We start from the raw sequence: 26354 nt of genomic DNA, 5'->3' as shown, positions 1-26354 counted from the left end.
ATCGATTTTAGGAACCGGGAGATGGAAAAAGATTCTTGGTCGGTCATCCTACTTCAAATTTGGGGCACTGCGCGTGCAATCTAATGTGCCACCAGATATGAGTGGTGTGTTAAGTAATTCTATTCTTATCAGTTTAATCCCTGTTACGTCCCCTATCAGGGGACGTGTATATGGCATCGATTTTAGGAACCGGGAGATGGAAAAAGATTCTTGGTCGGTCCTCCTACTTCAAATTTAGGGCTCTGCGCGTGCAATCTAATGTGCCACAAGATATGAGTGGTGTGTTAAGTAGTTCTATTCTTATCAGTTTAATCCCTGTTACGTCCCCTATCAGGGGATGTGCATATGGCATTGATTTTAGGAACCGGGAGATGGAAAAAGATTCTTGGTCGGTCCTCCTACTTCAAATTTGTGGCACTGCGCGTGCAATCTAATGTGCCACCAGATATGAGTGGTATGTTAAGTAGTTCTATTCTTATCAATTTAATCCCTGTTACGTCCCCTATCAGGGGACGTGTATATGGCATCGATTTTAGGAATCGGGAGATGGAAAAAGATTCTTGGTCGGTCCTCCTACTTCAAATTTAGGGCTCTGCGCGTGCAATCTAATGTGCCACAAGATATGAGTGGTGTGTTAAGTAGTTCTATTCTTATCAGTTTAATCCCTGTTACGTCCCCTATCAGGGGACGTGCATATGGCATCGATTTTAGGAACCGGGAGATGGAAAAAGATTCTTGGTCGGTCCTCCTACTTCAAATTTGTGGCACTGCGCGTGCAATCTAATGTGCCACCAGATATGAGTGGTGTGTTAAGTAGTTCTATTCTTATCAGTTTAATCCCTGTTACGTCCCCTATCAGGGGACGTGTATATGGCATCGATTTTAGGAATCGGGAGATGGAAAAAGATTCTTGGTCGGTCCTCCTACTTCAAATTTAGGGCTCTGCGCGTGCAATCTAATGTGCCACAAGATATGAGTGGTGTGTTAAGTAGTTCTATTCTTATCAGTTTAATCCCTGTTACGTCCCCTATCAGGGGACGTGCATATGGCATCGATTTTAGGAACCGGGAGATGGAAAAAGATGCTTGGTCGGTCCTCCTGCTTCAAATTTGGGGCACTGCGTGTGCAGTCTAATATGCCACCAGATAGGAGTGGTGTGTTAAGTAGTACTATTCCTATCAGTTTCATCCCTGTTATGTGCCTTTTTTTGGTTTGGTTTTTGAAGCCACAATTCAGCACCAGAGGCCAGAAAAATTAGGCATGTACACATGCCTGAAAAATTAGGTATTGTTGCAGCCGCCGCTGTAGCAGCGGCCAGAAAAATTGATGTTTGTTTCCCAGACAGAAAGTGCCCTAAAAAATTGTGGCTTGAACCCTAGTTGTTGGCGGATAAGTCACGCAAGTCATCCGGCATTCAGAGATCAAATACAGCAGCGTGTGGACCATTTTTAGCCCAAGGCATCTCATCTCATCAGGCCTTTTTTAGTTGAATGTATCGCCCACTGTCAGTCCCTTCAGGATCCATCCCTCATTCATCTTAATAAAGGTGAGGTAATCTAGTTTTTTTTTACCTTGGCGACTTCTCTTCTCAGTGACAATACCTCCTGCTGCACTGAAGGTCCTTTCTGACAGGACACTTGAAGCAGGGCAGGCCAGAAGTTCTATCGCAAATTGGGATAGCTCAGGCCACAGGTCAAGCCTGCACACCCAGTAGTCAAGGGGTTCATCGCTCCTCAGAGTGTTGATATCTGCAGTTAAGGCGAGGTAGTCTGCTACCTGTCGGTCGAGTCGTTCTCTGAGGGTGGACCCCGAAGGGCTGTGGCGATGCGTAGGACTTAAAAAGCTCCGCATGTCCTCCATCAACAACACGTCTGTAAAGCGTCCTGTCCTTGCCGGCGTGGTCGTGGGAGGAGGAGGATTACTTTCACCTCTTCCCTTTTTATATTCCCGTTGTGCTGTGACATCACCCTTATACGCTGTGTAAAGCATACTTTTTAATTTATTTTGGAACTGCTGCATCCTTTCCGACTTGCGGTAATTCGGTAACATTTCAGGCACTTTATGCTTATACTGGGGGTCTAGTAGCATGGACACCCAGTACAGGTCGTTCTCCTTCAGCCTTTTTATACGAGGGTCCATCAACAGACATGACAGCATAAAAGACCCCATTTGCACAAGGTTGGATGCCGAGCTAATCATGTCCCGTTCCTCATCCTCAGTGATCTCACTGAAGGTATGTTCTTCCCCCCAGCCATGTACAACACCACAGGTACCAGATAGGTGACAATGAGCACCCTGGGATGCCTGTTGTGGTTGGTTTTCCTCCTCCTCCTCAAAGCCACATTCCTCCTCTGACTCCTCTTCCTCACAATCCTCTTCCAGCGTTGCCGCAGGTCCAGCAAGCGATGCTGATAAGGCTCTTTCTGGTGGTGATGGTGACCACAACTCTTCCTCTTCACGCTCATCTACGGCCTGATCAAGCACTCTTTGCAGGGCACGCTCCAGGAAGAAAACAAATGGTAGGATGTCGCTGATGGTGCCTTCGGTGCGACTGACTAGGTTTGTCACCTCCTCAAAAGGATGCATGAGCCTACAGGCATTGCGCATGAGCGTCCAGTAACGTGGCAAAAAAATTCCCAGCTCCGCAGAGGCTGTCCTAGCACCCCGGTCATACAAATAGTCGTTAACGGCTTTTTCTTGTTGGATCAGGCGGTCGAACATTAGGAATGTTGAATTCCAACGTGTCGGTCTGTCGCAAATCAAGCGCCTCACTGGCATGTTATTTCGCCGCTGGATATCTGAAAAATGCGCCATGGCCATGTAGGAATGCCTGAAATGGCCACACACCTTCCTGGCCTGCTTCAGGACGTCCTGTAAGCCTGGGTACTTATGCACAAAGCGTTGTACGATCAGATTGCACACATGTGCCATGCATGGCACATGTGTCAACTTGCCCAAATTCAATGCCGCCAACAAATTTCTTCCATTGTCACTAACCACTTTGCCGATCTCCAGTTGGTGCGGAGACAGCCACTGATCCACCTGTGCGTTCAGGGCGGACAGGAGTGCTGGTCCGGTGTGACTCTCTGCTTTCAGGCAAGTCAACCCCAAGACGGCGTGACACTGCCATATCTGGGATGTGGAATAGTACCTGGGGAGCTGGGGGGGGGGTGCCGTTGATGTGGAGCAAGATGCAGCAGCAGAAGAGGACTCAGCCGAGGAGGTTATGGAAGAGGATGGAGTAGGAGGAGTAGAGGAGGTGGCAGCAGGCCTGCCTGCAAGTCATGGCGGTGTCACCAACTCCTCTGCAGAGCCACGCATTCCATGCTTGGCAGCCGTCAGCAGGTTTATCCAATGCGCAGCGTAGGTGATATACCTGCCCTGACCATGCTTTGCAGACCAGGTATCAGTGGTCATATGGACCCTTGCCCCAACACTGTGTGCCAGACATGCCATTACTTCCTTTTGCACAATCGAGTACAGGTTGGGGATTGCCTTTTGTGCAAAGAAATTTCGGCCGGGTACCTTCCACTGCGGTGTCCCAATAGCTACAAATTTTTGAACGCCTCAGACTCCACCAGCTTGTATGGTAAAAGCTGGCGGGCTAAGAGTTCAGTCAAGCCAGCTGTCAGATGCCGGGCAAGGGGGTGACTTTGTGACATTGGCTTCTTACGCTCAAACATGTCCTTGACAGACACCTGACTGTGGGCAGATGAACAGGAACTGCTCAAGGCGAGACACGGAGTGGCGGATGGTTGAGAAGGGGCAAGGAGGACAGCAGTGGTTGACGTGGCTGAAGATGCTGGACCAGGAGGAGGATGGCGGCTTTGAGTTTGTGTGCTGCTTGTACTCATGTGTTGATCCCATAGGCGTTTGTGATGTGCGATCATGTGCCTTCGCAAAGCAGTTGTACCTAGGTGGGTGTTGGACTTCCCACGACTCAGTTTCTTTTGGCACAGGTTGCAAATGGCATCGCTGTTGTCAGAGGCAGACACACAAAAAAAATGCCACACTGCTAAGCTCTGCAATGATGGCATTCTGGTGGTGGCAACAGCATGCGTTGATTGGCGTGCTGTCTGGCTGAGCCTGGGTGCCGATGCATGCTGTCTGACTGTGCCACTAGCTCCTTGCGACGACCTCCCCCTCCTTCCAACTCGTTTCCTCTCTGTCTCCCCATCTGAACTTTTCCCCTCTTCTTTTTCTCTTCTAGCGGGCACCCACGTGACATCCACGGACGCATCGTCATCATCAACCGCTTCACTTGTATCTGACAAGTCAACAAAGGAAGCAGCAGCGGGTACAACATCATCATCATCACACCGTACGTCCATGTGTGTAATGCTGCCTGACTGAGACATATCCCTGTTATCTACATCCTCTGGCAATAATGGTTGCGCATCACTATCACTCATTTCTTCCAACTGATGTGTAAATAACTCCTCTGACAGATCAAGTGAAGCGGCTGTGGTGCTAGTGTTGGTGGTGGTAGCGGCAGGCGGGCAAGTGGTAACTTGAGAGGTGCCCGAAGATAAGCTGGAGGAGGATGGTGCGTCAAGGTTCCGAGCGGAAGCTGTAGAAGATTGGGTGTCCTGTGTTAGCCACTCAACTATGTCCTCAGAACTGTTTGAATTCGGGGTACGTGGCCTGTGAACACTGGGCATTATTCTAGGGCCAAAGGGAATCACAGCACCACGAACACGACGGACCCTGCGGGATGGCCTGCCTCTGCCTGTCATTTTTTTTTCGATTAGTGGTACTATGCGTGCAAGCTACTGTGACAATAGATATGAGTGGCACTGTGTACTGGCAGAAGTTGGCAGAGTAGACGCTGTAGGCCTGACACATACGCTTGTAGACAACTAACTGCTATTCAATCTGTTACAGTCAAAATTGTATTTTTTTTTTAAATGTACACTACTGTTACACCAGATATGAGTTGCACTGGGGTGACACTGTGCCCTGGCAGGCACTGAAACGCACACGTGTGAAGGAAACTGACTGCTATTATTTAACACAGTCAAAAAAGTTTTTTTTTTTTTTTTTAAATGTACACTACTGTTACACCAGATATGAGTTGCACTGGGGTGACACTGTGCCCTGGCAGGCACTGAAAGGCACACGTGTGAAGGAAACTGACTGCTATTATTTCACAGTCAAAAAAGTGTTGTTTTTTTTAAAATGTACACTACTGTTACACCAGATATGAGATGCACTGGGGTGACACTGTGCCCTGGCAGGCACTGAAATGCACACGTGTGAAGGAAACTGACTGCTATTATTTAACACAGTCAAAAAAGTGTTTTTTTTTTTTTTAAATCTACACTACTGTTACACCAGATATGAGTTGCACTGGGGTGACACTGTGCCCTGGCAGGCAGGCACTGAAACGCACACGTGTGAAGGAAACTGACTGCTATTATTTAACACAGTCAAAAAAGTGTTTTGTTTTTTTTAAATGTACACTACTGTTACACCAGATATGAGTTGCACTGGGGTGACACTGTGCCCTGGCAGGCACTGAAACGCACATGTGTGAAGGAAACTGACTGCTATTATTTCACAGTCAAAAAAGTGTTGTTTTTTTTAAAATGTACACTACTGTTACACCAGATATGAGATGCACTGGGGTGACACTGTGCCCTGGCAGGCACTGAAACGCACACGTGTGAAGGAAACTGACTGCTATTATTTAACACAGTAAAAAAAGTGGGTTTTTTTTAAAATCTACACTACTGTTACACCAGATATGAGTTGCACTGGGGTGACACTGTGCCCTGGCAGGCAGGCACTGAAACGCACACGTGTGAAGGAAACTGACTGCTATTATTTAACACAGTCAAAAAAGTGTTTTTTTTTTTTTAAATGTACACTACTGTTACACCAGATATGAGTTGCACTGGGGTGACACTGTGCCCTGGCAGGCAGGCACTGAAACGCACACGTGTGAAGGAAACTGACGGCTATTATTTAACGCAGTCAAAAAAGTGTTGTTTTTTTTTAAATCTACACTACTGTTAAACCAGATATGAGTTGCGCTGGGGTGACACTGTGCCCTGGCAGGCAGGCAGGCACTGAAACGCACACGTGTGAAGGAAACTGACTGCTATTATTTAACACAGTCAAAAAAGTGTTGTTTTTTTTAAATCTACACTACTGTTACACCAGATAGGAGTTGCACTGGGGTGACACTGTGCCCTGGCAGGCAGGCACTGAAACGCACACGTGTGAAGGAAACTGACTGCTATTATTTAACACAGTCAAAAAAGTGTTGTTTTTTTTTAAATCTACACTACTGTTACACCAGATATGAGTTGCACTGGGGTGACACTGTGCCCTGGCAGGCAGGCAGGCACTGAAACGCACACGTGTGAAGGAAACTGACTGCTATTATTTAACATAGTCAAAAAAGTGTTTTTTTTTTTAAATCTAGACTACTGTTACACCAGATATGAGTTGCACTGGGGTGACACTGTGCCCTGGCAGGCAGGCACTGAAATGCACACGTGTGAAGGAAACTGACTGCTATTATTTAACACAGTCAAAAAAGTGTTGTTTTTTTTAAATCTACACTACTGTTACACCAGATATGAGTTGCACTGGGGTGACACTGTGCCCTGGCAGGCAGGCACTGAAACGCACACGTGTGAAGGAAACGGACTGCTATTATTTAACACAGTCAAAAAAGTGTTGTTTTTTTTAAATCTAAACTACTGTTACACCAGGGGGGGGTAGTTATCAAGCCGTCTACTTTTCTGGCTTCGCCGGCCCAATACGCCCGCCTAAGCTCGCCTACCTTCGCCGCCGCGGACCTGAAAAAATACGCCTAAGTTATCAAATAAAGCTGTCAAAAAGCCGCGGGGCGATGAGCAGCGGACTGTGACAGTTATCACTCATCCGATCTCGCTTCTCTTCGGCTTTTTCCCAGCTTTATTGCTAGCCTGTCACTAAGCACTCACACTAAACTACACTATTCTATCCCTATACCGGCGCCCCCGGAGCCCCCCGCAACTCAATAAAGTTACTAACCCCTAAACCGCCGCTCCTAGACCCCGCCGCAACTCTTATAAATGTATTAACCCCTAAACCGCCACTCCTAGACCCTGCCCCAACTCTTATAAATGTATTAACCCCTAAACCACCGCTCCCGGACACCGCTGCCACCTACAGTATACCTAGTAACCCCTATCCTGCCCCCCTACACCGTCGCCCTCTATTATAAAGTTATTAACCCCTATCCTGCTGATCCCGCACCTCTCCGCAACTAAATAAATAGTTTAACCCCTAAACCGCCGCTCCCTGAACCCGCCGCAACCTATATTAAACCTATTAACCCCTATCCTGCCCCCCCTACACCGTCGTCACCTATAATAAATTTATTAACCCCTAATCTGCCTCCCCTACACCGTCGCGCCCTATAATAAATTTATTAACCCCTATCCTACCCCCCACTATGCCGCCGCCACTGTAATAAAATTATTAACCCCTAAACCTAAGTCTAACCCTAACGCCCCCCTAACTTAAATATTAATTAAATAAATCTAAATAATATTTTTATTATTAACTAAATGAATCCTATTTAAAACTAAATACTTACCTATAAAATAAACCCTATTATAGCTACAATATAAATAATAATTATATTCTAGCTATCTTAGGATTTATTTTAATTTTACAGGTACCTTTCAATTTATTTTAACTAGGTACAATAGCTATTAAATAGTTATTAACTATTTAATAGCTTACCTAGCTAAAATAAACTGAAATTTACCTGTAAAATAAATCCTAACCTAAGTTACAATTACACCTAACACTACACTATACTTTAATAAATTATTCCTATTTAAAAATAAATACTTACCTGTAAAATAAACCCTAATATAGCTACAATATAAATAATAATTATATTGTAGCTATCTTAGGATTTATATTTATTTTACAGGTAACTTTGTATTTATTTTAGCTAGTTAGAATAGTTATTAAATAGTTATTAACTATTTAATAACTACCTAGCTAAAAGAAATACAAAATTACCTGTAAAATAAATCCTAACCTAAGTTACAATTAAACCTAATACTACACTATCATTAAATTAATTAAATAAACTACCTACAAATAATTACAATTAAATACAATTACATAAACTAACTAAAGTACAAAAAATAAAAAAAGCTAAGTTACAAAAAATAAAAAAATAAGTTACAAACATGTTAAAAATATTACAACAATTTTAAGCTACTTACACCTAATCTAAGCCCCCTAATAAAATAACAAACCCCCCAAAATAAAAAAATGCCCTACCCTATTCTAAATTAAATAAAGTTCAAAGCTCTTTTACCTTACCAGCCCTTAAAAGGGCCATTTGTGGGGGCATGCCCCAAAGAATACAGCTCTTTTGCCTGTAAAAGAAAAATACAACCCCCCCCCAAAATTAAAACCCACCACCCACATACCCCTAATCTAACCTAAACCCCCCTTACAAAAACCTAACACTAATCCCCTGAAGATCATCCTACCTTGTCTTCACTCAGCCGAGCAGCGATGGAACCGAAGTGGACATCCGGAGCGGAAGTTAATCCTCCAAGCGGCGCTGAAGAAATCTTCCATCCGATGAAGTCATCATCCAGGCGGCGCTGAAGAAAAGTCTTCGATCCGGCCGATGTCATCTTCAAAGAGGCGCTGAAGAGGTCTTCTATCCGGGCGATGTCATCTTCCAGGCCGGGTCTTGAATCTTCCTTCCGCCGACGCGGAACCTCCTTCTTCACCGACGGACTACGACGAATGAAGGCTCCTTTAAGGGACGTCATCCAAGATGGCGTCCCCTCAATTCCGATTGGCTGATAGGATTCTATCAGCCAATCGGAATTAAGGTAGGAAAATTCTGTTTGGCTGATGGAATCAGCCAATCAGATTCAAGTTCAATCCGATTGGCTGATCCAATCAGCCAATCAGATTGAGCTCGCATTCTATTGGCTCATCGGAACAGCCAATAGAATGCGAGCTCAATCCGATTGGCTGATCCAATCAGCCAATCAGATTTTTCCTACCTTAATTCCGATTGGCTGATAGAATCCTATCAGCCAATCGGAATTGAGGGGACGCCATCTTGGATGACGTCCCTTAAAGGAGCCTTCATTCGTCGTAGTCCGTCGGTGAAGAAGGAGGTTCCGCGTCGGCGGAAGGAAGATTCAAGACCCGGCTTGGAAGATGACATCGCCCGGATAGAAGATCTCTTCAGCGCCTCTTTGAAGATGACATCGGCCGGATCGAAGACTTTTCTTCAGCGCCGCCTGGATGATGACTTCATCGGATGGAAGATTTCTTCAGCGCCGCTTGGAGGATTAACTTCTTCCGCTCCGGATGTCCACTTCGGTTCCATCGCTGCTCGGCTGAGTGAAGACAAGGTAGGATGATCTTCAGGGGATTAGTGTTAGGTTTTTGTAAGGGGGGTTTGGGTTAGATTAGGGGTATGTGGGTGGTGGGTTTTAATGTTGGGGGGGGGGTTGTATTTTTCTTTTACAGGCAAAAGAGCTGTTTTCTTTGGGGCATGCCCCCACAAATGGCCCTTTTAAGGGCTGGTAAGGTAAAAGAGCTTTGAACTTTATTTAATTTAGAATAGGGTAGGGCATTTTTTTTATTTTGGGGGGGTTTGTTATTTTATTAGGGGGCTTAGATTAGGTGTAAGTAGCTTAAAATTGTTGTAATATTTTTAACATGTTTGTAACTTATTTTTTTATTTTTTTGTACTTTAGTTAGTTTATGTAATTGTATTTAATTGTAGTTATTTGTAGGTAGTTTATTTAAGTAATTTAATGATAGTGTAGTATTAGGTTTAATTGTAACTTAGGTTAGGATTTATTTTACAGGTAATTTTGTATTTCTTTTAGCTAGGTAGTTATTAAATAGTTAATAACTATTTAATAACTATTCTAACTAGCTAAAATAAATACAAAGTTACCTGTAAAATAAATATAAATCCTAAGATAGCTACAATATAATTATTAATTATATTGTAGCTATCTTAGGGTTTATTTTACAGGTAAGTATTTAGTTTTAAATAGGAATAATTTATTTAATGATAGTGTAGTGTTAGGTTTAATTGTAACTTAGGTTAGGATTTATTTTACAGGTAAATTTCAGTTTATTTTTATTTTATTTTTTTTAAAACTTTATTTATAGAAAAGAATCCGAGTCATACATGGTAAATGCAGTCATAATAATGCAGGTGTGACAAAGTGGTCACCTGCAGAACAAAACAGTTTTCAGAGCATGTTATATCAAAGCATACCAGCAAAGGAATACAATAAGTATATGTGATCATCATGTATGTCCTGGGACTCAATTTTTTTCTAAGAACATTTTTTACAATCAACCAAAGAAAAAGAGGAGAAATCGAGAAAGGAAACATATCAGCTAAGAGCAAGGAAGAAAGATAATAACATACAAAGAAGAATGAAAGAAAGAGAAGAAAGGAAGAGAAAGAAAGAAAAAAAAAATAACATATAGCAGCCATACTTACCCAGAGTACCTCCGGGTCCCCCCTCCCTCGATATGCAGGTCACTCACGGGTCTGATCCGTGGATAGACACCAATTTCCTCTGAGGTTTTCATTTAAAACATATTGGCTATTTTTAAAAGGAAGCAGAACCCTATCTCTTACTATGTCAGGTAGGTGCAGCAAATAAGCCTCCCATTTAAGGAGAAATCTCTTGACTCTTTTCTCAGGGTCCCCCCTAGTATCTGCCTGCTCAATCAGCATCTGATCATGAATTGTTTTAAGTAAGTGTTGAAAAGGTAAGTTACGGTCCCCTGTCCACTCTCTCAGGATAATTTGTTTAGCTAACATGAGTGTGGTATTTAAAAAAATGTCGTGCTTGTATGTCTGATCTCTAGGTGTCAGAAAGATCACATGTTGTGCCGAGAGGGACACAGTTTGTTTAGTTAATTTGGATAGCCAGTACGCAATTTTTTGCCAAAATTTTTGTAATTTAGGGCAACTCCAGAGTAGGTGTACCCAATCAGGATATTCAAGGCGGCATTTACTACAGGAGTTGAGTGCTCCTCCAACCCATTTAGCCCTTAGGCCAGGAGTGATGTAAGCTTGATGTAAGAATTTCAGGTGTGATTCCCTCAATTTTGCAGAAATAGTACTTTGGTGTGCCCTCTCGAAACTTGTGGTAATCAATACCGGGTCAATCTCTAGCTCCCCATAATGGGACCACTTTGATACCATGCCATGAAGCACATGATCCTTAGAGTGATGGATCAGTAAGTTATATGTATGTGACAGCCTCAGAGGGCCTATCTTCGCCAGCGCACTCAATGTATCTAAATTGGAGGCTTCTACAGAGAGGAGTCCCTCTGAAATCAAGGTGGATACGTAGTGTCGGCATTGAAAGTATGCAAACTTGTGTGTGTGCGGGAGGTTATAACGTGATTTCAGGTCTTGGAAGGGCAGTATTTCTAGAGTCAGGGGTCGTAAAAGTTGATGCAGTCGTGTGAGTTGTAATTGTTGCCATGTCTGAAATGCTTGCGTGGTGTACCCGGGGAGGAAGTCCAAATTACCCTGGATCGGGAGATATTTACTAGCTGAACGTTGTATACCCCAGAGTCTACAAATCTTGGTCCAGGCTCTTAGAGGATCCCTAAACAATATATGGTTTTGAATGAACGGGGATAGAGATTTCAAATGTGCATGAGGCAGATAAGCTAAATGCAGTGGTTTAATGATGTTAGACTCCAGGTCAGGGATAGTATAATAGTTTTTCCCTACCAGCCAGTCCAATGCAAATCTAGAGAGAGCCGCCCAGTTATACCATATTATATTAGGAAGACGGAGCCCCCCTCCTTCCACTGTCATTGACAAGGTAGTCCTGCCTATTCTATGTTTTCTGCCCTGCCAAACAAAGTTTCCAATGGCAGTTTGCAAAGATGTCGCATCCTTTTGAGTGAGGAGAAGAGGCAACATCTGTAATGGATAAAGAAGTTTGGGCAGGGCCACCATTTTAAAAAGGTGTACCCTACCCGAAAGAGAGAGGGGGAGTTTCATCCAACTCAGCAGCATTTGCTTGATGTCACCTATAGTCCCAGCAAGATTCAAAGAGTATAACATATGTGGGTTAACATGTATCCATATGCCTAAGTATTTAAAACTACCCTGAGTAGTCTTAAGACCAAAATCTGCTAGGGTCATGTTTCGGGAGTTTTGCAACCAGGTGGCCTCCGATTTGTCAATGTTGATCTTGTACCCCGAAAACTTGCCAAAATCATCAATAACTTTCAGAAGAGGGTGTAAATTGGAACCAGGATCACCCACAAAGAGCAGTAGGTCATCGGCGTAAAGTGATAGATGCTGCTTTTGGCCACATATATCTAAGCCGGCGCATTGGTGCCTGATGTAGGACGCCAGGGGTTCGATTGCTAAATCGAAAAGGAGAGGGGAGAGGGGACATCCCTGTCTCGTACCCCGTTGTAACGTAAAGGAAGGAGAGAGCCCTCCATTGATTATAAGAGAGGCCTTAGGGGCTGAGTATAATCTTTGTAAAAAGCTGGGAAAGTCACCCTGCATACCAAAGCGCGACAGTGACGTATGTAAGTGATCCCACTCGATCCGGTCAAACGCCTTCTCAGCATCTAGTGCTAGAAGGCATGCGTCTGGTAGTTGGGATGGAGATTGTGTATGTGTGTTGTACCAGTAATGGGACACAACGCCTAGAGTCTTTCTAATGTTAATAACTGAGGATCTGCCCTTTACAAAACCCGTTTGATCTGCATGAACTATATGTGGAAGAACCTTTGCCAACCTGTCCGCTAAGATTTTTGTTAGGAGTTTATAATCCCCATTTAATAGGGAGATTGGACGATATGAAGAAGTCTGAGTGGGATCTCTATCAGGTTTCAAAAGGAGACAGATATTAGCCTCAGAGAATCTATCATTTAGTTGTTCAGTGCCCGCCAGGTAAGCAGAATACAAGGATGAGAGAATTGGTGCTAATTCCTCCTCTAGTAACTTAAGATATTCTGCAGGTAACCCATCCGGGCCTGCTGCTTTACCCAGTTTGCTTTGTCGTATAGCCCTGAGAACCTCCTGGGGACTTATAGGAGAATTTAACAGGGAAGACTGCTCTTCTGTAAGAGAGGGGAGTTTTACTGCGTCCCAAAAGGCACGCTTGGCTTCTATATGGATAGGTTGTTTAGAGTACAGGGAAGTGTAATAGTCTACAAATTCAGTCATAATCTCCTTGGCGTTGGCGGTGAGGGTACCCTTAGAATTAATGGCTAGGATTTGGGACTTGGGTTTATAGGAATGAACTAGTTTGGCCAGCAGTTTACCAGCCCTGTTACCATGTCGGTAATAGCGACCCTGTCTGTGAATATTGACCTTATTGTCTTGTTGGGCTAAGAAAGTATCCCTTGTCTGTTTGAGATCGTAGTAAGATTGCCTAGATGTTGGCGTGGGGGCATGTAAGTAGTTATTGTAAGCCGTAGTAAATTGAGCAAGGAGAGTCTCATCTACCCTCGTAAGTTGCTTTTTATGGTGTGTTGCAAAGGAGGTTATATGACCTCTCATCACCGCTTTTGAGGCGTGCCAGAACAGGTCTGGCGTACCCAAATGACAAGCATTGTCAGATGCATAATGCGTCCAGGATGCCTTTAAGTGTCTACGGAACTCAATGTTGTTGTATAGGTGGAGAGGAAATCTCCAAGTTCTGTTTGGAGGTCTGGGGGAATGTGGTTGCAGTATCAGGGTGATTGGGGCGTGATCTGATAAGGTGACTGGGCCAATATAAGTAGATAAGATGTGTGGCATTATGCTTGAGGCAGTTAGGAAATAATCAATACGCGACATAGTATGGTATGTTTTTGAGAGGCAAGTGAAATCCCTCTCATCCGGGTTCCTTGCTCTCCAGACATCTAGCAAACCCAGAGTCTCCTTGAAGGATCCAATCAAGGATACTTCACGTTTGTAGCGGATTACGTGTGTTTTGAAAGAACCATATGCTGAGGGATCTCTAAACCTATCTAGCGGAAGAGCCTGAGCCAAATTAAAATCCCCTCCTACTATTAGAGGGGCACTCTGTGTGGCCAATATCGCCAATAAATTTGTCCAAAAGGGGGGATCATGCTCATTAGGGCCATAAACATTACAGAGAGTATATGTATGTGCATTGGTCTGGAGTGATGCGACTATGTATCGTCCCTTTTTGTCAATGTTCACTGCTGATAATGAGGCCGCTAAACCCTTTCGCACTAGAATGGCAACTCCTCTTTTCCTGCCCTCTGTAGGGGAGCTGAGGACCTGTCCTACCCATCTGATTTTTAACTTCGCATGTTCCTCAACTGTCAATTTTGTCTCCTGGAGCATAGCAATGTCAGCCTTCAGTGAGTGTAAGTGGTGGAGAATCCTACTTCTCTTTGCCGGGGATGTGATGCCCCCTACGTTCCACGCTATAATTTTAAGGGGAAGAGTCATGTCCACAGAGTGTAAGGGTGGAGAGGGCACGACCTAATAGGTAGTGTCCTAGCAAGTGTCCCCTGTGGTGTCTGGAGTGTAGGTAGTAATAGGTGACTTACAGTTATGGAAAAACATAGGTGTGTCCTCAGGGCAGGATGACGTGATGAAGGAGGGGGGTCCGGAGGCCTCCAGGTCCCAATCCAGCAATCGCTACAAAAGAGATAAGAACACACAGCAATGTTTACAATTTGTATAAGTAAGAGGTCAATACCCATGATAGTAGTAATGTCAATAGATATCATCCCAGAGGTAGTCTGTTTATAAAAGAACCATTTGATGAACAAAAACACAGCATGATAGCAGGGAGCATAACATCTTAGAACTAAAGTTCTGTTCTTGGGGGAGGGGACATGAAGCAGCAAAACCACACAGAGCCCTGGAATGTTTAGTGTGAGTTTAAAATGAGAAAATTTACCAGGAATTCCTACAATTGGCAGGGGCAGATGAATAGGCCTTAGGTAGTCAGGTGGAAATGTATATGGGCTTAAAGGTAGGGAACTATGTTTTTTATATTCGGTGTCGATGCCCTGGGGCCTAAACATAATAGGGATATCATAATCTGCATCGATCAAAAGGCAAGTGGTGGACAGAGGGTCTCCGCTTGGATTTGTGAGGGATAGGCCAAAAATTAAGCCTACTAGGGGACCCAGGGGAAACCAGCGGTAGCTGTGAACTGTTTTAATAACATGCATATTAGAACTAAGGTTTAAGTATGCTGCATAATATTTCCCAGCCTTAACAGTGCAATGTAGATACAAACATGAACCTGAACAGGTAGTGTAATAACAGAGAGAACAAGTTGCCATGTGCGGAACCTTGCCTCCGGCCACAGCCAAAATTGGCAAACATGACCAGAGCCACAGGACCCGCCAGAGCAAGATACATAATGTAATCAACATGATGCATATGAAAAGAAATTTTTAAACGATAATACTTAAGAGAGTCTCATCAGCCATTTTCCTGTCTCCGCTCTGATGCCAGGTATGCCTGTGCTGCCGCAGGCGTATGAAAGGTTTTAGGGCCTGAAAGGCTCTGAATTTTCAAGGTAGCTGGGAACATGAGTGCAAATTTACGTCCCTGATCATGCAGTGTAGAGCAGATAGATGCAAAGTCCTTACGTCTCTTAGTGACCTCAACTGAAAAGTCTTGGAAAAGTAAGAGACGGTGATCTTCAAAGATGACTTCCTTAGCCGCCCTGTAGGCTCGCAGGAGTGCAAGCTTATCCTGGAAATTTAAGCATCTAAAGATTACTTGTCGTGGCCTCTCCTTGGAATTTTCTAGATATCTGTTGGGGCCTATGCGGTGAGATCTTTCAATGTCCAGAGGTAAACAGTCCTGGGGCAGGCCCAGGATTTTCGGGAGAGTCAAGGCAGCAAATTCTAGTAATTCTTTATCTTTAATGGATTCAGGAACTCCTATGATTCGTAGATTATTTCGCCTGCAGCGGTTTTCTAGGTCCTCCACCTTGTCTATTAGCTGTTGATTTTGTTTCAGTAGGCGTTTTAAAGAAACCTCAGATTCCTGCTGTCTGTCTTCAACCCCTGAAATTCTTTGTTCCGCGGCCGACATGCGAGTAGAGAAGAGCCGCACCTCACTGGTTAAGGTGTCCACACCAGCCTGCAAGCTATCCATTTTTGGTAAAAAGAAAGCCTTGAGCTCCTGTAGGAGTGAAGAGTGAGCTCCTGAAATACTGCCTTCAGAATCTGCAAATGATGGGTTTGCCTGCGTTTCTATCAGAGGCTTTTGTTTTTTTTCCTGATTCTTTGATCTGTGACTCATTGTGCCACCTAAAGGCGAGGGCAGCCTGTGAAAGTACTCGTCCACTTTCATAGAACAAAATACAGACAGTTACTAGGAATGGTATAACACTGTGTGCAAATCACCAGAGGGCGCTGTTGCACTGTGTATTGCAGCAATCAAAGTAGATATGTGGAGGGAAAATGGAGGAAATGAAGACACAGATTTTGAATTTGCAGATATCACATGGCAAAATGCAGGTGTGAAATAAAAAATTTAGCTGTACCAACTATGCAAACAAAGGTGATTTTTCTTTTCCTTTTCTGTCTTATGTAGCAGGCTTAATCAGGGCTGATGGATCAGAAATACAATCCTAAAAAATTGAGCTATACCAGCTATGAGGTGAGAAGAGTCTGTATAGGAAAAAAAAATCTGTATAGATCAATATGCGGTTTATGCAGAAACTGTCCCAATGATCAGCTCTCAAGCAGAGCAGGTATTTATGCGCTCCCCCCTTAGCAACTACTAGGGCGTGAGAAGGCCGATATCCCCTTGCTGAAAAACTTAATAACAAGTTTATCTCCCTGTATGGAAGTGAGGTTGTGCCTTGTTGTAGGATAAAGCTGATTGATCTGAGTTTACATTAGTGCATCCACATTACTTTTACGGAGTGTGCAGCAATCTCTTATGGGCATGCATAGAATACTTTCCGGGGAGTCCGTTATCAGGGCCTCACACGGTTATAGTTTGAGGTGGAGCGGCTTTGGGCTGATGGATCAGAAATACAATCCTAAAAAATTGAGCTATACCAGCTATAAGGTGAAAAGAGTCTGTATAGGAAAAGTCTGTTTAGATCAATATACAGTTTATGCAGGGATTGTCCCAATGTTCAGTTTTCAAGCAGAGCAGGTGTTTATGCGCTCTCCCCTTAGCAATTACTGGGGTATGAGAAGGCCGATATCCCTCTGCTGAACACTTAATAGCAAGTTTGTCTCCCTGTAGGGAAGTGAGGTTGTGCCTTGTTGTAAGTTAAAGCTGATTTATCTGAGTTTACACTAGTGCATCCACATTACTTTTACGGAGTGTGCAGCAATCTCTTATGGGCATGCATGGGATACTTTCCAGGGAGTCCGTTATCAGGGCCTCATACGGTTATACTTTGAGGTGGAGCGGTTCTAACCAGTTATGTAATAGTTCGCGGTGTTACCGCCTCTCACCTGATCCCACCGATTACCACATTCGAGGCCGTTCCGCTTGTAAGGTCCGTTCTGAGTTGAAGTTGGCACTGAGGTGAAGGGGGGAGCTCTTCCAATATGGCGCCGGTCAGCGTTACCGCTCGTGCCGTATGGCGCAGTTCGATTTTGACCTCCGAGGCAAGGGCGATTTTCTGCCCTTCACGATGGTTCTTGGGCCGGATGGGGTACCGTAGAGGGCAACCCAGCAAGGCAGCGTCGTGGGGAAAGCTGGCTGGCAGCAAATAACACCATTAAAACATTTAATCCCGGAGCTCTGAACTCCTGCTGCCAGCCGCTAGCTCCGCCCACCGGAAGTCGGTAAATTTCAGTTTATTTTAGCTAGGTAAGCTATTAAATAGTTAATAACTATTTAATAGCTATTGTACTTAGTTAAAATAAATTGAAAGGTACCTGTAAAATAAAAATAAATCCTAAGATAGCTAGAATATAATTATTATTTATATTGTAGCTATATTAGGGTTTATTTTAAAGGTAAGTATTTAGTTTTAAATAGGATTCATTTAGTTAATAAGAGTTAATTTATTTAGATTTATTTAATTAATATTTAAGTTAGGGGGGCGTTAGGGTTAGGGTTAGACTTAGGTTTAGGGGTTAATAATTTTATTACAGTGGCGGCGGCGTAGTGGGGGGCAGGATAGGGGTTAATAAATTTATTATAGGTGGCGACGGTGTAGGGGGGGCAGATTAGGGTTTAATAAATTTATTATAGGTGACGACGGTGTAGGGGGGGCAGGATAGGGGTTAATAGGTTTAATATAGGTTGCGGCGGGTTCAGGGAGCGGCGGTTTAGGGGTTAATACATTTATTATAGTTGCGGTGGGCTCCGGGAGCGGCGGTTTAGGGGTTAATATGTATAGAGTAGCTTGCGGTGGGCTCCGGGAGCGGCGGTTTAGGGGGTAATAACTTTATTTAGTTGCGGCGGTGTAGGGGGGACAGATTAGTGGTGTTTAGACTCGGGGTACATGTTAGGGTGTTAGGTGCAGACATCTCTCATAGAAATCAATGGGATGTCTGTCAGCAGCGAACTTGTACTTTCGCTATGGTCAGATTCCCATTAATTCCTATGGGATCCGCCACCTCCAGGGGTGGCGGTTTGAAAACCAGGTACGCTGGGCCGTAAAAGTGCCGAGCGTACCTGCTAGTTTTTTGATAACTAGCAAAAGTAGTGAGAATGTGCCGCACTTGTGTGCGGAACATCTGGAGTGACGTAAGAATCGATCTGTGTCGGACTGAGTCCGGCGGATCGAAGCTTACGTCACAAAATTCTACTTTTGCCGGTCTCGAGCCTTTGATAACTAAGGCGTATCAGCCTCGCCACAAATACGCTGCGGAATTCCAGCGTATTTGAGGTTGACGGCTTGATAACTAGGCCCCCAGATATGAGTTGCACTGGGGTGACACTGTGCCCTGGCAGGCAGGCACTGAAACGCACACGTGTGAAGGAAACTGACTGCTATTATTTAACACAGTCAAAAAAGTGTTGTTTTTTTAAAATCTACACTACTGTTAAACCAGATATGAGTTGCGCTGGGGTAACACTGTGCCCTGGCAGGCAGGCACTGAAATGCACACGTGTGAAGGAAACTGACTGCTATTATTTAAAACAGTCAAAAAAGTGTTGTTTTTTTTAAATCTATATTGTAGCTAGCTTAGGGTTTATTTTATAGGTAAGTATTTAGTTTTAAATAGGAATAATGTAGTTAATGATAGTAATTTTATTTAAATTTATTTAAATTATATTTAAGTTAGGGGGTGTTAGGGTTAGACTTAGGTTTAGGGGTTAATAAATTTAATATAGTGGCGGTGACGTTGGGGACAGCGGATTAAGGGTTAATAACATAATGTAGGTAGCGGCGGGGTAGGGGGGGCAGATTAGGGGTTAATAACATTATGTAGGTAGCGGCGGTGTAGGGGCGGCAGATTAGGAGTTAATAAGTATAATGTAGGTGGCGGCGGTGTGGGGGCAGCAGATTAGGACTCAGGCTTATGTTAGGGTGTTAGATGTAAACGTAACTTTATTCTACCATAGGAATCAATTTGATATCGGCAGCAGCGAACATGATCTTTCGCTGCTTTCAGACTCCCATTGATTCCTATGGCATCCGCCACATCCAGGTACGGCAGTTATGAAGCAGCGGTCAAAGACCGCTGCTCCATAACCTGTCCGCCTGCTCTGAGCAGGCGGACAGACATCGCCGGAAATCAACCCGATCGAGTACGATCGGGTTGATTGACACCTCTCTGCTGGCGGACGATTGGCCGTGATTCTGCAGGGGGCGGCGTTGCACCAGCAGCTCTTGTGAGCTGCTGGTACAATGCTGAATACGGAGAGCGTATTTCTCTCCGCATTCAGCGAGGTCTGTCAGACCTGATCCGCACTGTCAGATCAGGTCCGACAGACCTTTGATAAATAGAGGCCATAGAGTCTATTGAAGTTAAAATCCCTTGAGTAGGTTTACCTGTTCTCTTTTGTAGACATTTATAGGCTGTGTGTAAATTAACTTGTGTACTGATCTAAAAAATCATTACTTAGCATGTAGCAGGATGAGGAAAGCTGCAGCAACCTTAAAGGGACACTAAACCCAAACTTTTTCTTTCATGATTCAGATAGAGCATGCAATTTTAAGCGACTTTCTAATTTACTTGTATTAGCAATTTTTCTTCATTCTCTTGTTATCTTTATTTAAAAAGCAGAAATGTACTGTAAAGCTTAGGAGCTGGCCCATTTTAGGTTCAGCACCCTGGAAGAGCGTTGGCTTATTGATGACTACATTTAGCCACCAATAAGCAATGTTACCCAAGTTCTGAACCAAAAATGGGCCGGCTTAAGTTGCTTAAAATGAAATGTATCTGAATTGTTAAAGAAAAAAATTTACTTTAACTATTCAAGTTGTAATAAGTATAATTTGCTTTAGTAAATTACAAGAGGCAGGCAAATAAATAAGAAATATAAATGTGTTTTTTTAACTATATATTATGTAATACAAAACTTATAATTATGGATTTGGTTTTATTGTATAAACTTAAAGGGACACTAAACCCAAAGCATTTATTTCATGATTAAGGTAGAGAATACAATTTACAACAACATTCCAATTTACTTATATTATCTAATTTGCTTCATTCTTTAGATATCCTTTGTTGAAGAAATATCAATGCACATGGGTGAGCCAATCACATGAGGCATCTATTTGCAGCAATCAATCAGCAGCTACTGAGCCTATCTAGATATGCTTTTCAGCACAGGATATCAAAAGAATGAAGCAAACTAGATAATAGAAGTAAATTAGAAAGTTGTTTAAAATCGCAGGCTCTTTCTAAATCATGAAAGAAAAAAATGTGGGTTTCATATCCCTTTAAATACATGTACTGTATATTTTTAATGGTACCATCTGTAATTTATTGTGAAACTGATATGCCACCTTAAAACATACTGCATGTCTATAATGGCTTGCTACTAGTTTTTTGATATACAGTAAGTATATAGTTTGCAACATTTAATAACACATCATTGTATCCAGATCATTAGGTGAATGCCTCCTTTTATATGTAGTACACTTGCAATTCTTGTTTCTTTTAGGCATAGAGTACAGCTCCTGTCCCACTACAGCAGAATGTGAAGACAATGCAGAGGAATCATTCTGGAGGATCGCTTCAGTCACGGTATGTTTCTTTGTTTATCATACAAAAGCATAAAGAGGTTGCAGTAATGTACAGTAGCTCTGATTTGTAAAGTAATGTTTTATACAATGATGGTAACAGTATACTGTTTCAGTCAGCAGAACTTATTACGTGTGGAGCACTCATCAATTATAGATGTGGCTCTTTATATTTATTCTCTTTGCTTCATTGCTGCTCTATAGCAAACACACAGCAAGATTACAAGTTTTGCGGTATGGTGCGGTATGGTGCGGTATGGCTATACCACTAAAAAAATGGCCATTGCCCATGGAATTGCAGGTCTCCCTTATTACAAGTCGCAGCGGTATAGCTATACCGCAAGCATCTTAGCCTGTAACGCAACGATCCATTCCACACTCAAAAATTGAGTGCGGGATTTCCATAACGCCATATTACAGGTTGTACGGTCTGGCTAAAATGCTAGCGTCGGATCCATTCCGCAATCTGAGACCAGTAGTTATGGATTTTGTGAAACAATTTTTTTTTCACAAAACTCATTACTAAAATGTTACAAAGTACACTAACACCCATAAACTACCTATTAACCCCTAAACGGCCACCCTCCCGCATTGCAAATACTATATTACACCTATTAACCCCTTCTGTTAAAGAGACAGTCTAGTCAAAATGAAACTTTCATGATTCAGATAGGGCATGCAATTTTAAACAACTTTCCAATTCACTTTTATCATCAACTTTGCTTTGTTCTCTTGGTATTCTTTGTTGAAAGCTAAACCTAGGTAGGCTCATATGCTAATTTCTAAGCCCTTGAAGGCCGCCTCTTAGCTGAAAGCAGCTGACAGTTTTTCACAGCTAGAGGGTATTAGTTCATGTGTGCCATATAGATAACATTGTGCTCATGCCCGTGGAGTTACTTATGAGAGGACACTAACTGACTCAAATGCAAGTCTGTCAAAAGAACTGAGATAAGGGGACAGTCTGCAGAGGCTTAGATACAAGGTAATCACAGAGGTAAAAAGTATATTAATATAACCGTGTTGGTTATGCAACACTGGGGAATGGATAATAAAGGGATTATCTATATTTGTAAACTATAACAATTCTGGAGTAGTCTTATTCCAGCCCAGATGTACTCTTCAATCATTCTTTGGATTTGGGAGATAAACCCGGATGGGAAAGAAATCTGCCTGTAATAGAGTATTCAAAGAAGTATAATAATTTTGATTATTCTGAAGCGCCCCAACCAGGATAAGGGTTTATTTTTTCATGAGGATAAATCCCTTGATATCTCCCTTTTCATACAAAGATAATTAAAAGTAAAGAGGTCCAGAAAATTTAAAGTAAAAAAAAAATATATATATTTTAATTTGTGGTGCACTACAGTTACCTGATGATATAATCAATAAAGGATTGTTGGGCCGCAATATTCAAAAGTTCAGACTTTGCAAGATTAAGGTGGAAGTTGGATACACTCCCATACTGTTCCAAAGTAGTTTGGGAATAGCAGATTAAACGAAGAGTAAGGGGGATAGAGGGCACCCCTTTCTAGTTCTGTTATAAATGCTAAAGGAGTTAGAGAGGACTTGAGTACAGCTCTAAGTCCATATCTAAGAATTTAGGGCCAAAATTAATTCTGTCCATAGAATTGCTCAGTAAAGACCAATCAGCTCTATTGAAGGCCTTCTCCACATCTGTCAAGAATAGGACCACTGGTAGAGAATGTGACTTGGTTTGAGCTATCAAGGGCGGCACTCTCATGGTGTTTTCCTTAGCCTTTATACCTGGCATAAAGCCGACCTGATCTAATGGAAATTAAGTTTGGGAGGAATCTATTAAGCATGTTTGCAAAAAATTTGCTAGTATCTTGATATCGGTGTTGAGGAGAGACATGGGCCTACAATTTTCTAGTTTGTCTTCTGGTTTGCCGGCTTCGTGTAGCACCACTATATAAGCTTCTAGCATGAATTTTGGAAGATGCTTTGTGTGAATAAGTTAATTGAAAAATTAAGTAGATGTGGGGTTAGCAAAGATTTATACTGTTTAAAATACTTTGGGGTTAGCCCATCAGGATCAGGGCTTTTACCTCAGATAGCATTTCTTTGGCACAGATTGGGGAATCTAAAAATGTTGTGTTCTGCACTAAGTTTGGGTAGTTGCAGATCCCTCAAGTAGGCTTAAATATAAGAATATTTGCTGTTTGGTTCTGGGGGCATTTAGCCTACGAACCTATACTGTCTATGTTATATAAAGTGCTGTAATATTTTGTAAAAGGTTTTGCTATGTTCATGCTATCTTTGACTGAGCTGCTTGAGGTATCCAGTATATGGTTTAAGAGGACGAAATCTCCCCCCACGAACACTGTGTTCTTAATAAATTTGTGTTGATCCTGTTTTGGGGAATAAATATTAACTAATGTATATGGGATACCCATATAATACGCCTACCAAAATTAAGTATTGTCTGTCTGCATCTTTTTTTTCTGTGTAGTGTCTGAAATTAGATTGAGTGGTGCAATAGAATGCCCACTCTGTGCTTCTTTCTTGAACCAGAGGCAAATAAAGTAGGGTATTTGTAATAATTTTTATTCTTTTTCCCTTTAAAGGGGTGTTTCTTGGAGAAATAAGATCTGACTATTTAATCAGGTTAGCTCTTTGAACACTATGGGGCCGAATTATCATGTCCACTGCACATAGATAAATGCAGACAGAATACGCTGTCGGCATTTATCATTGCACAAGCATTTCTAGTGAGTCAATCGGCCTCTAGCAGGGGGTGTCAATCAACCTGATCATATCCGATCGGGCTGATTGCTGTCCGCCGCCTCTGGAAAATATGGTGCTAGATTGCAGCATCCGCTCCTTGTTAAATCTACCCCTATGGATCTTTTTGCTGGACTGTTTAGGCCCTTGACATTGATAGTGATGAGGTTAATGGCCTGGTTGCAAAACTTATGAGATCTAGGGGCAATGAAAATGGCACAGTAGCACAAGTTTAGTATGGTAAAAAAAATTGAAAGCAGGACTGGGAGGGGACAATGTTTAAGGTAAAAAAGGTAAGTGTATTAACTGCAACAAATCTGTTTAATAGTGGATGGCGTTGTGCACCACTCACTTATCTTTTAAGGTAAATACAAATTTTGGTAAATCAAAAGTCGCATGTGTGGTGACAGTACACAATGGCAGACAATGGACTTCGCCTCAAAAGACCATGGAGCCAGGAGAAGACCATTATTTCTAACAGGTTAATTTGGTGAAGATATAGTTCCCAAAGATAAGAAAATTCCTTGGTGTTATTGTGTGTCTTGCATGCAGGTATATTGTTGTTATGTAGAAAAAAGAAAGTCAATCTCACCTCCAGTGTTGATTTTTGAGCCATCTCAGGAGCAGGCCTCTGTGATATGGCAGGAGTCACAGAGGCCCAGCCTATGTAATAGGTTTATTGAGATAAAGTGTCTATGTCAGTGCCTAAATAAAATGCCTAATCTACTCCCTGAGATTAGGCTGCAATCCCTTGCTGCAATGTTCAGGGCTATGATAGTGCAGGGCGAACTCTGCTCCTAAGAGTCCATCCACTCCGTGTCTTCTGTGTTGGTGTCTATTCCTGTGTAGCACTTTTGTGTAGATGTCTTCTCATGATGCTCTGTTGTAAGCAGATCTAAGCTGGAGTTGTCACAGAAGGGGTAAGTTGTGCTTTCAGGTGAAGGTTAGGAGAACTGATCGTGAGCTGTGTGCTTTGCATCAATGCCACCTGGCACGGGTGGTGAAGGCCCTGCAGCTGCCCCTGTCTCAAGGAAAGAAGGTCTTGTCTCTGGTGATTGGAGCACTTTAGCAAAAATAGAATGGGCAGTCAGGAAGGGCTGTGAGTGGAGAGAGAGGTGGTATACGTACAAAACATGCCTTTTTATAAGTTTAGCTGTGAAGTTAAGGAGCTATTTTAGTACACAGCAATTTTCCAGCATGGCCAAGTAGGCAGCTGCCAAGGGACATGTAGGATACACCTATATTTTTTACAGTTTAAAGATTACATTACATAAAGATCGGCATATATTTGCCATACATTATATATGTTGAATTGAAAAGTAGTATTAGGCAACTTACAGTGCCTAGTGAACTTGTAACCTGGAACACGAATTCATGACTATAAATTACATAATGTTGGAGCAAGCACTCCAGGGAGGCATGTATACTATAAAAACGTATTCTCGAAGGTGTGATTTCGTTTAACAGTCTATCAGGAAGATACATTGTAGAAAGGCAGCGGGCTCATGAATTACAGATTAAAAAATGCTAAAATACTTGTCTTAGGTGCAAAGTGATCATATAGCGGTAGAAAAAGACTGCGCAGTCTGCCCTTCCTGACAACAAAAAAAGCGATCTTCTTTTAACACACGATTTTAATAGCTCAAGTACTGTTAGTGGCATAACGCAGTGCAACTTCACTCACCATCTGCCAGGCATTCATCTGGATTGTTTTGCCTCACCCAGAAATCCATAACAATGCCCCAGACCTCTCTAACCCCAAGGGCCCTGAGGCCATAGAGACTGAATCCCCACTCCCACAATTCCAGTTTAAAAAAAAAAAAAAAAACTATATGTATAACTGAAGGCTGTTGCCATCTTGACCTCTTGGTAAAGCCAACTTTATAGTTTTTATTGCAACAACCTGAAGACAGCAGTGTGCAGAACATATTTATTGATCATGTATTAAATGCTACATTGTGTAAATAGGGCTAGATTATGAGTGGAGTGCTAACAGTTGTGCACAAGCAAAAAGGAATTTATCGTGGGTGTTTGCGTGCTTCAGGTTTTTTCGCTTGTAATACAAGTTGAAAATAAACACAATGGTTTGAGCGCAATTAATAGTTAATGTGCATTGGATTAGCGCGACCTCAGAGCTCTGGTTAATTGTTTCGCAAAACAAAAAAGTGTCACAAAGTTCATCAAACATACATTACAAAGTACACTTACACTCATAACGATCTAAAAAAATATTGCACAAAAAAGTTCTAAAGATATGAGGTCTCAGATGCTAGAAAAAAGTCAGGCAAAGGGCTCTAACATAGAGATAAAGACATAGGCATCTATTTATCAAGCCGTCAACCGCAAATACGCTGGAATTCCGCACCGTACTTGTGGCGAGCCTGATTCCCCTTAGTTATCAAACCCTACAGACCGGCAAAAGTAGAATTTTGTGACATAACATACGAT

General features: G+C 42.6%; 1 protein-coding gene across 4 annotated transcripts in view; it reads left to right on the top strand.

Moving 5' to 3' along the window:
• BST1 (bone marrow stromal cell antigen 1) overlaps positions 1–26354 on the top strand; it is a 275199-nt gene that overhangs the window by 54704 nt on the left and 194141 nt on the right. For all 4 annotated transcript variants that reach the window (XM_053704123.1, XM_053704120.1, XM_053704121.1 and 1 more), the window contains exon 5: positions 21086–21168. In XM_053704123.1, coding sequence (XP_053560098.1) covers positions 21086–21168 — 83 coding nt within the window. The remainder of the gene's footprint in view (positions 1–21085; positions 21169–26354) is intronic.

Source organism: Bombina bombina, chromosome 2, assembly GCF_027579735.1.
Source record: "Bombina bombina isolate aBomBom1 chromosome 2, aBomBom1.pri, whole genome shotgun sequence".
Classification (NCBI taxonomy): Eukaryota; Metazoa; Chordata; class Amphibia; order Anura; family Bombinatoridae; genus Bombina; species Bombina bombina.
The sequence above is the reverse complement of the archived record's forward strand: the minus strand, read 5'-3'. Positions and strand labels throughout refer to the sequence as shown.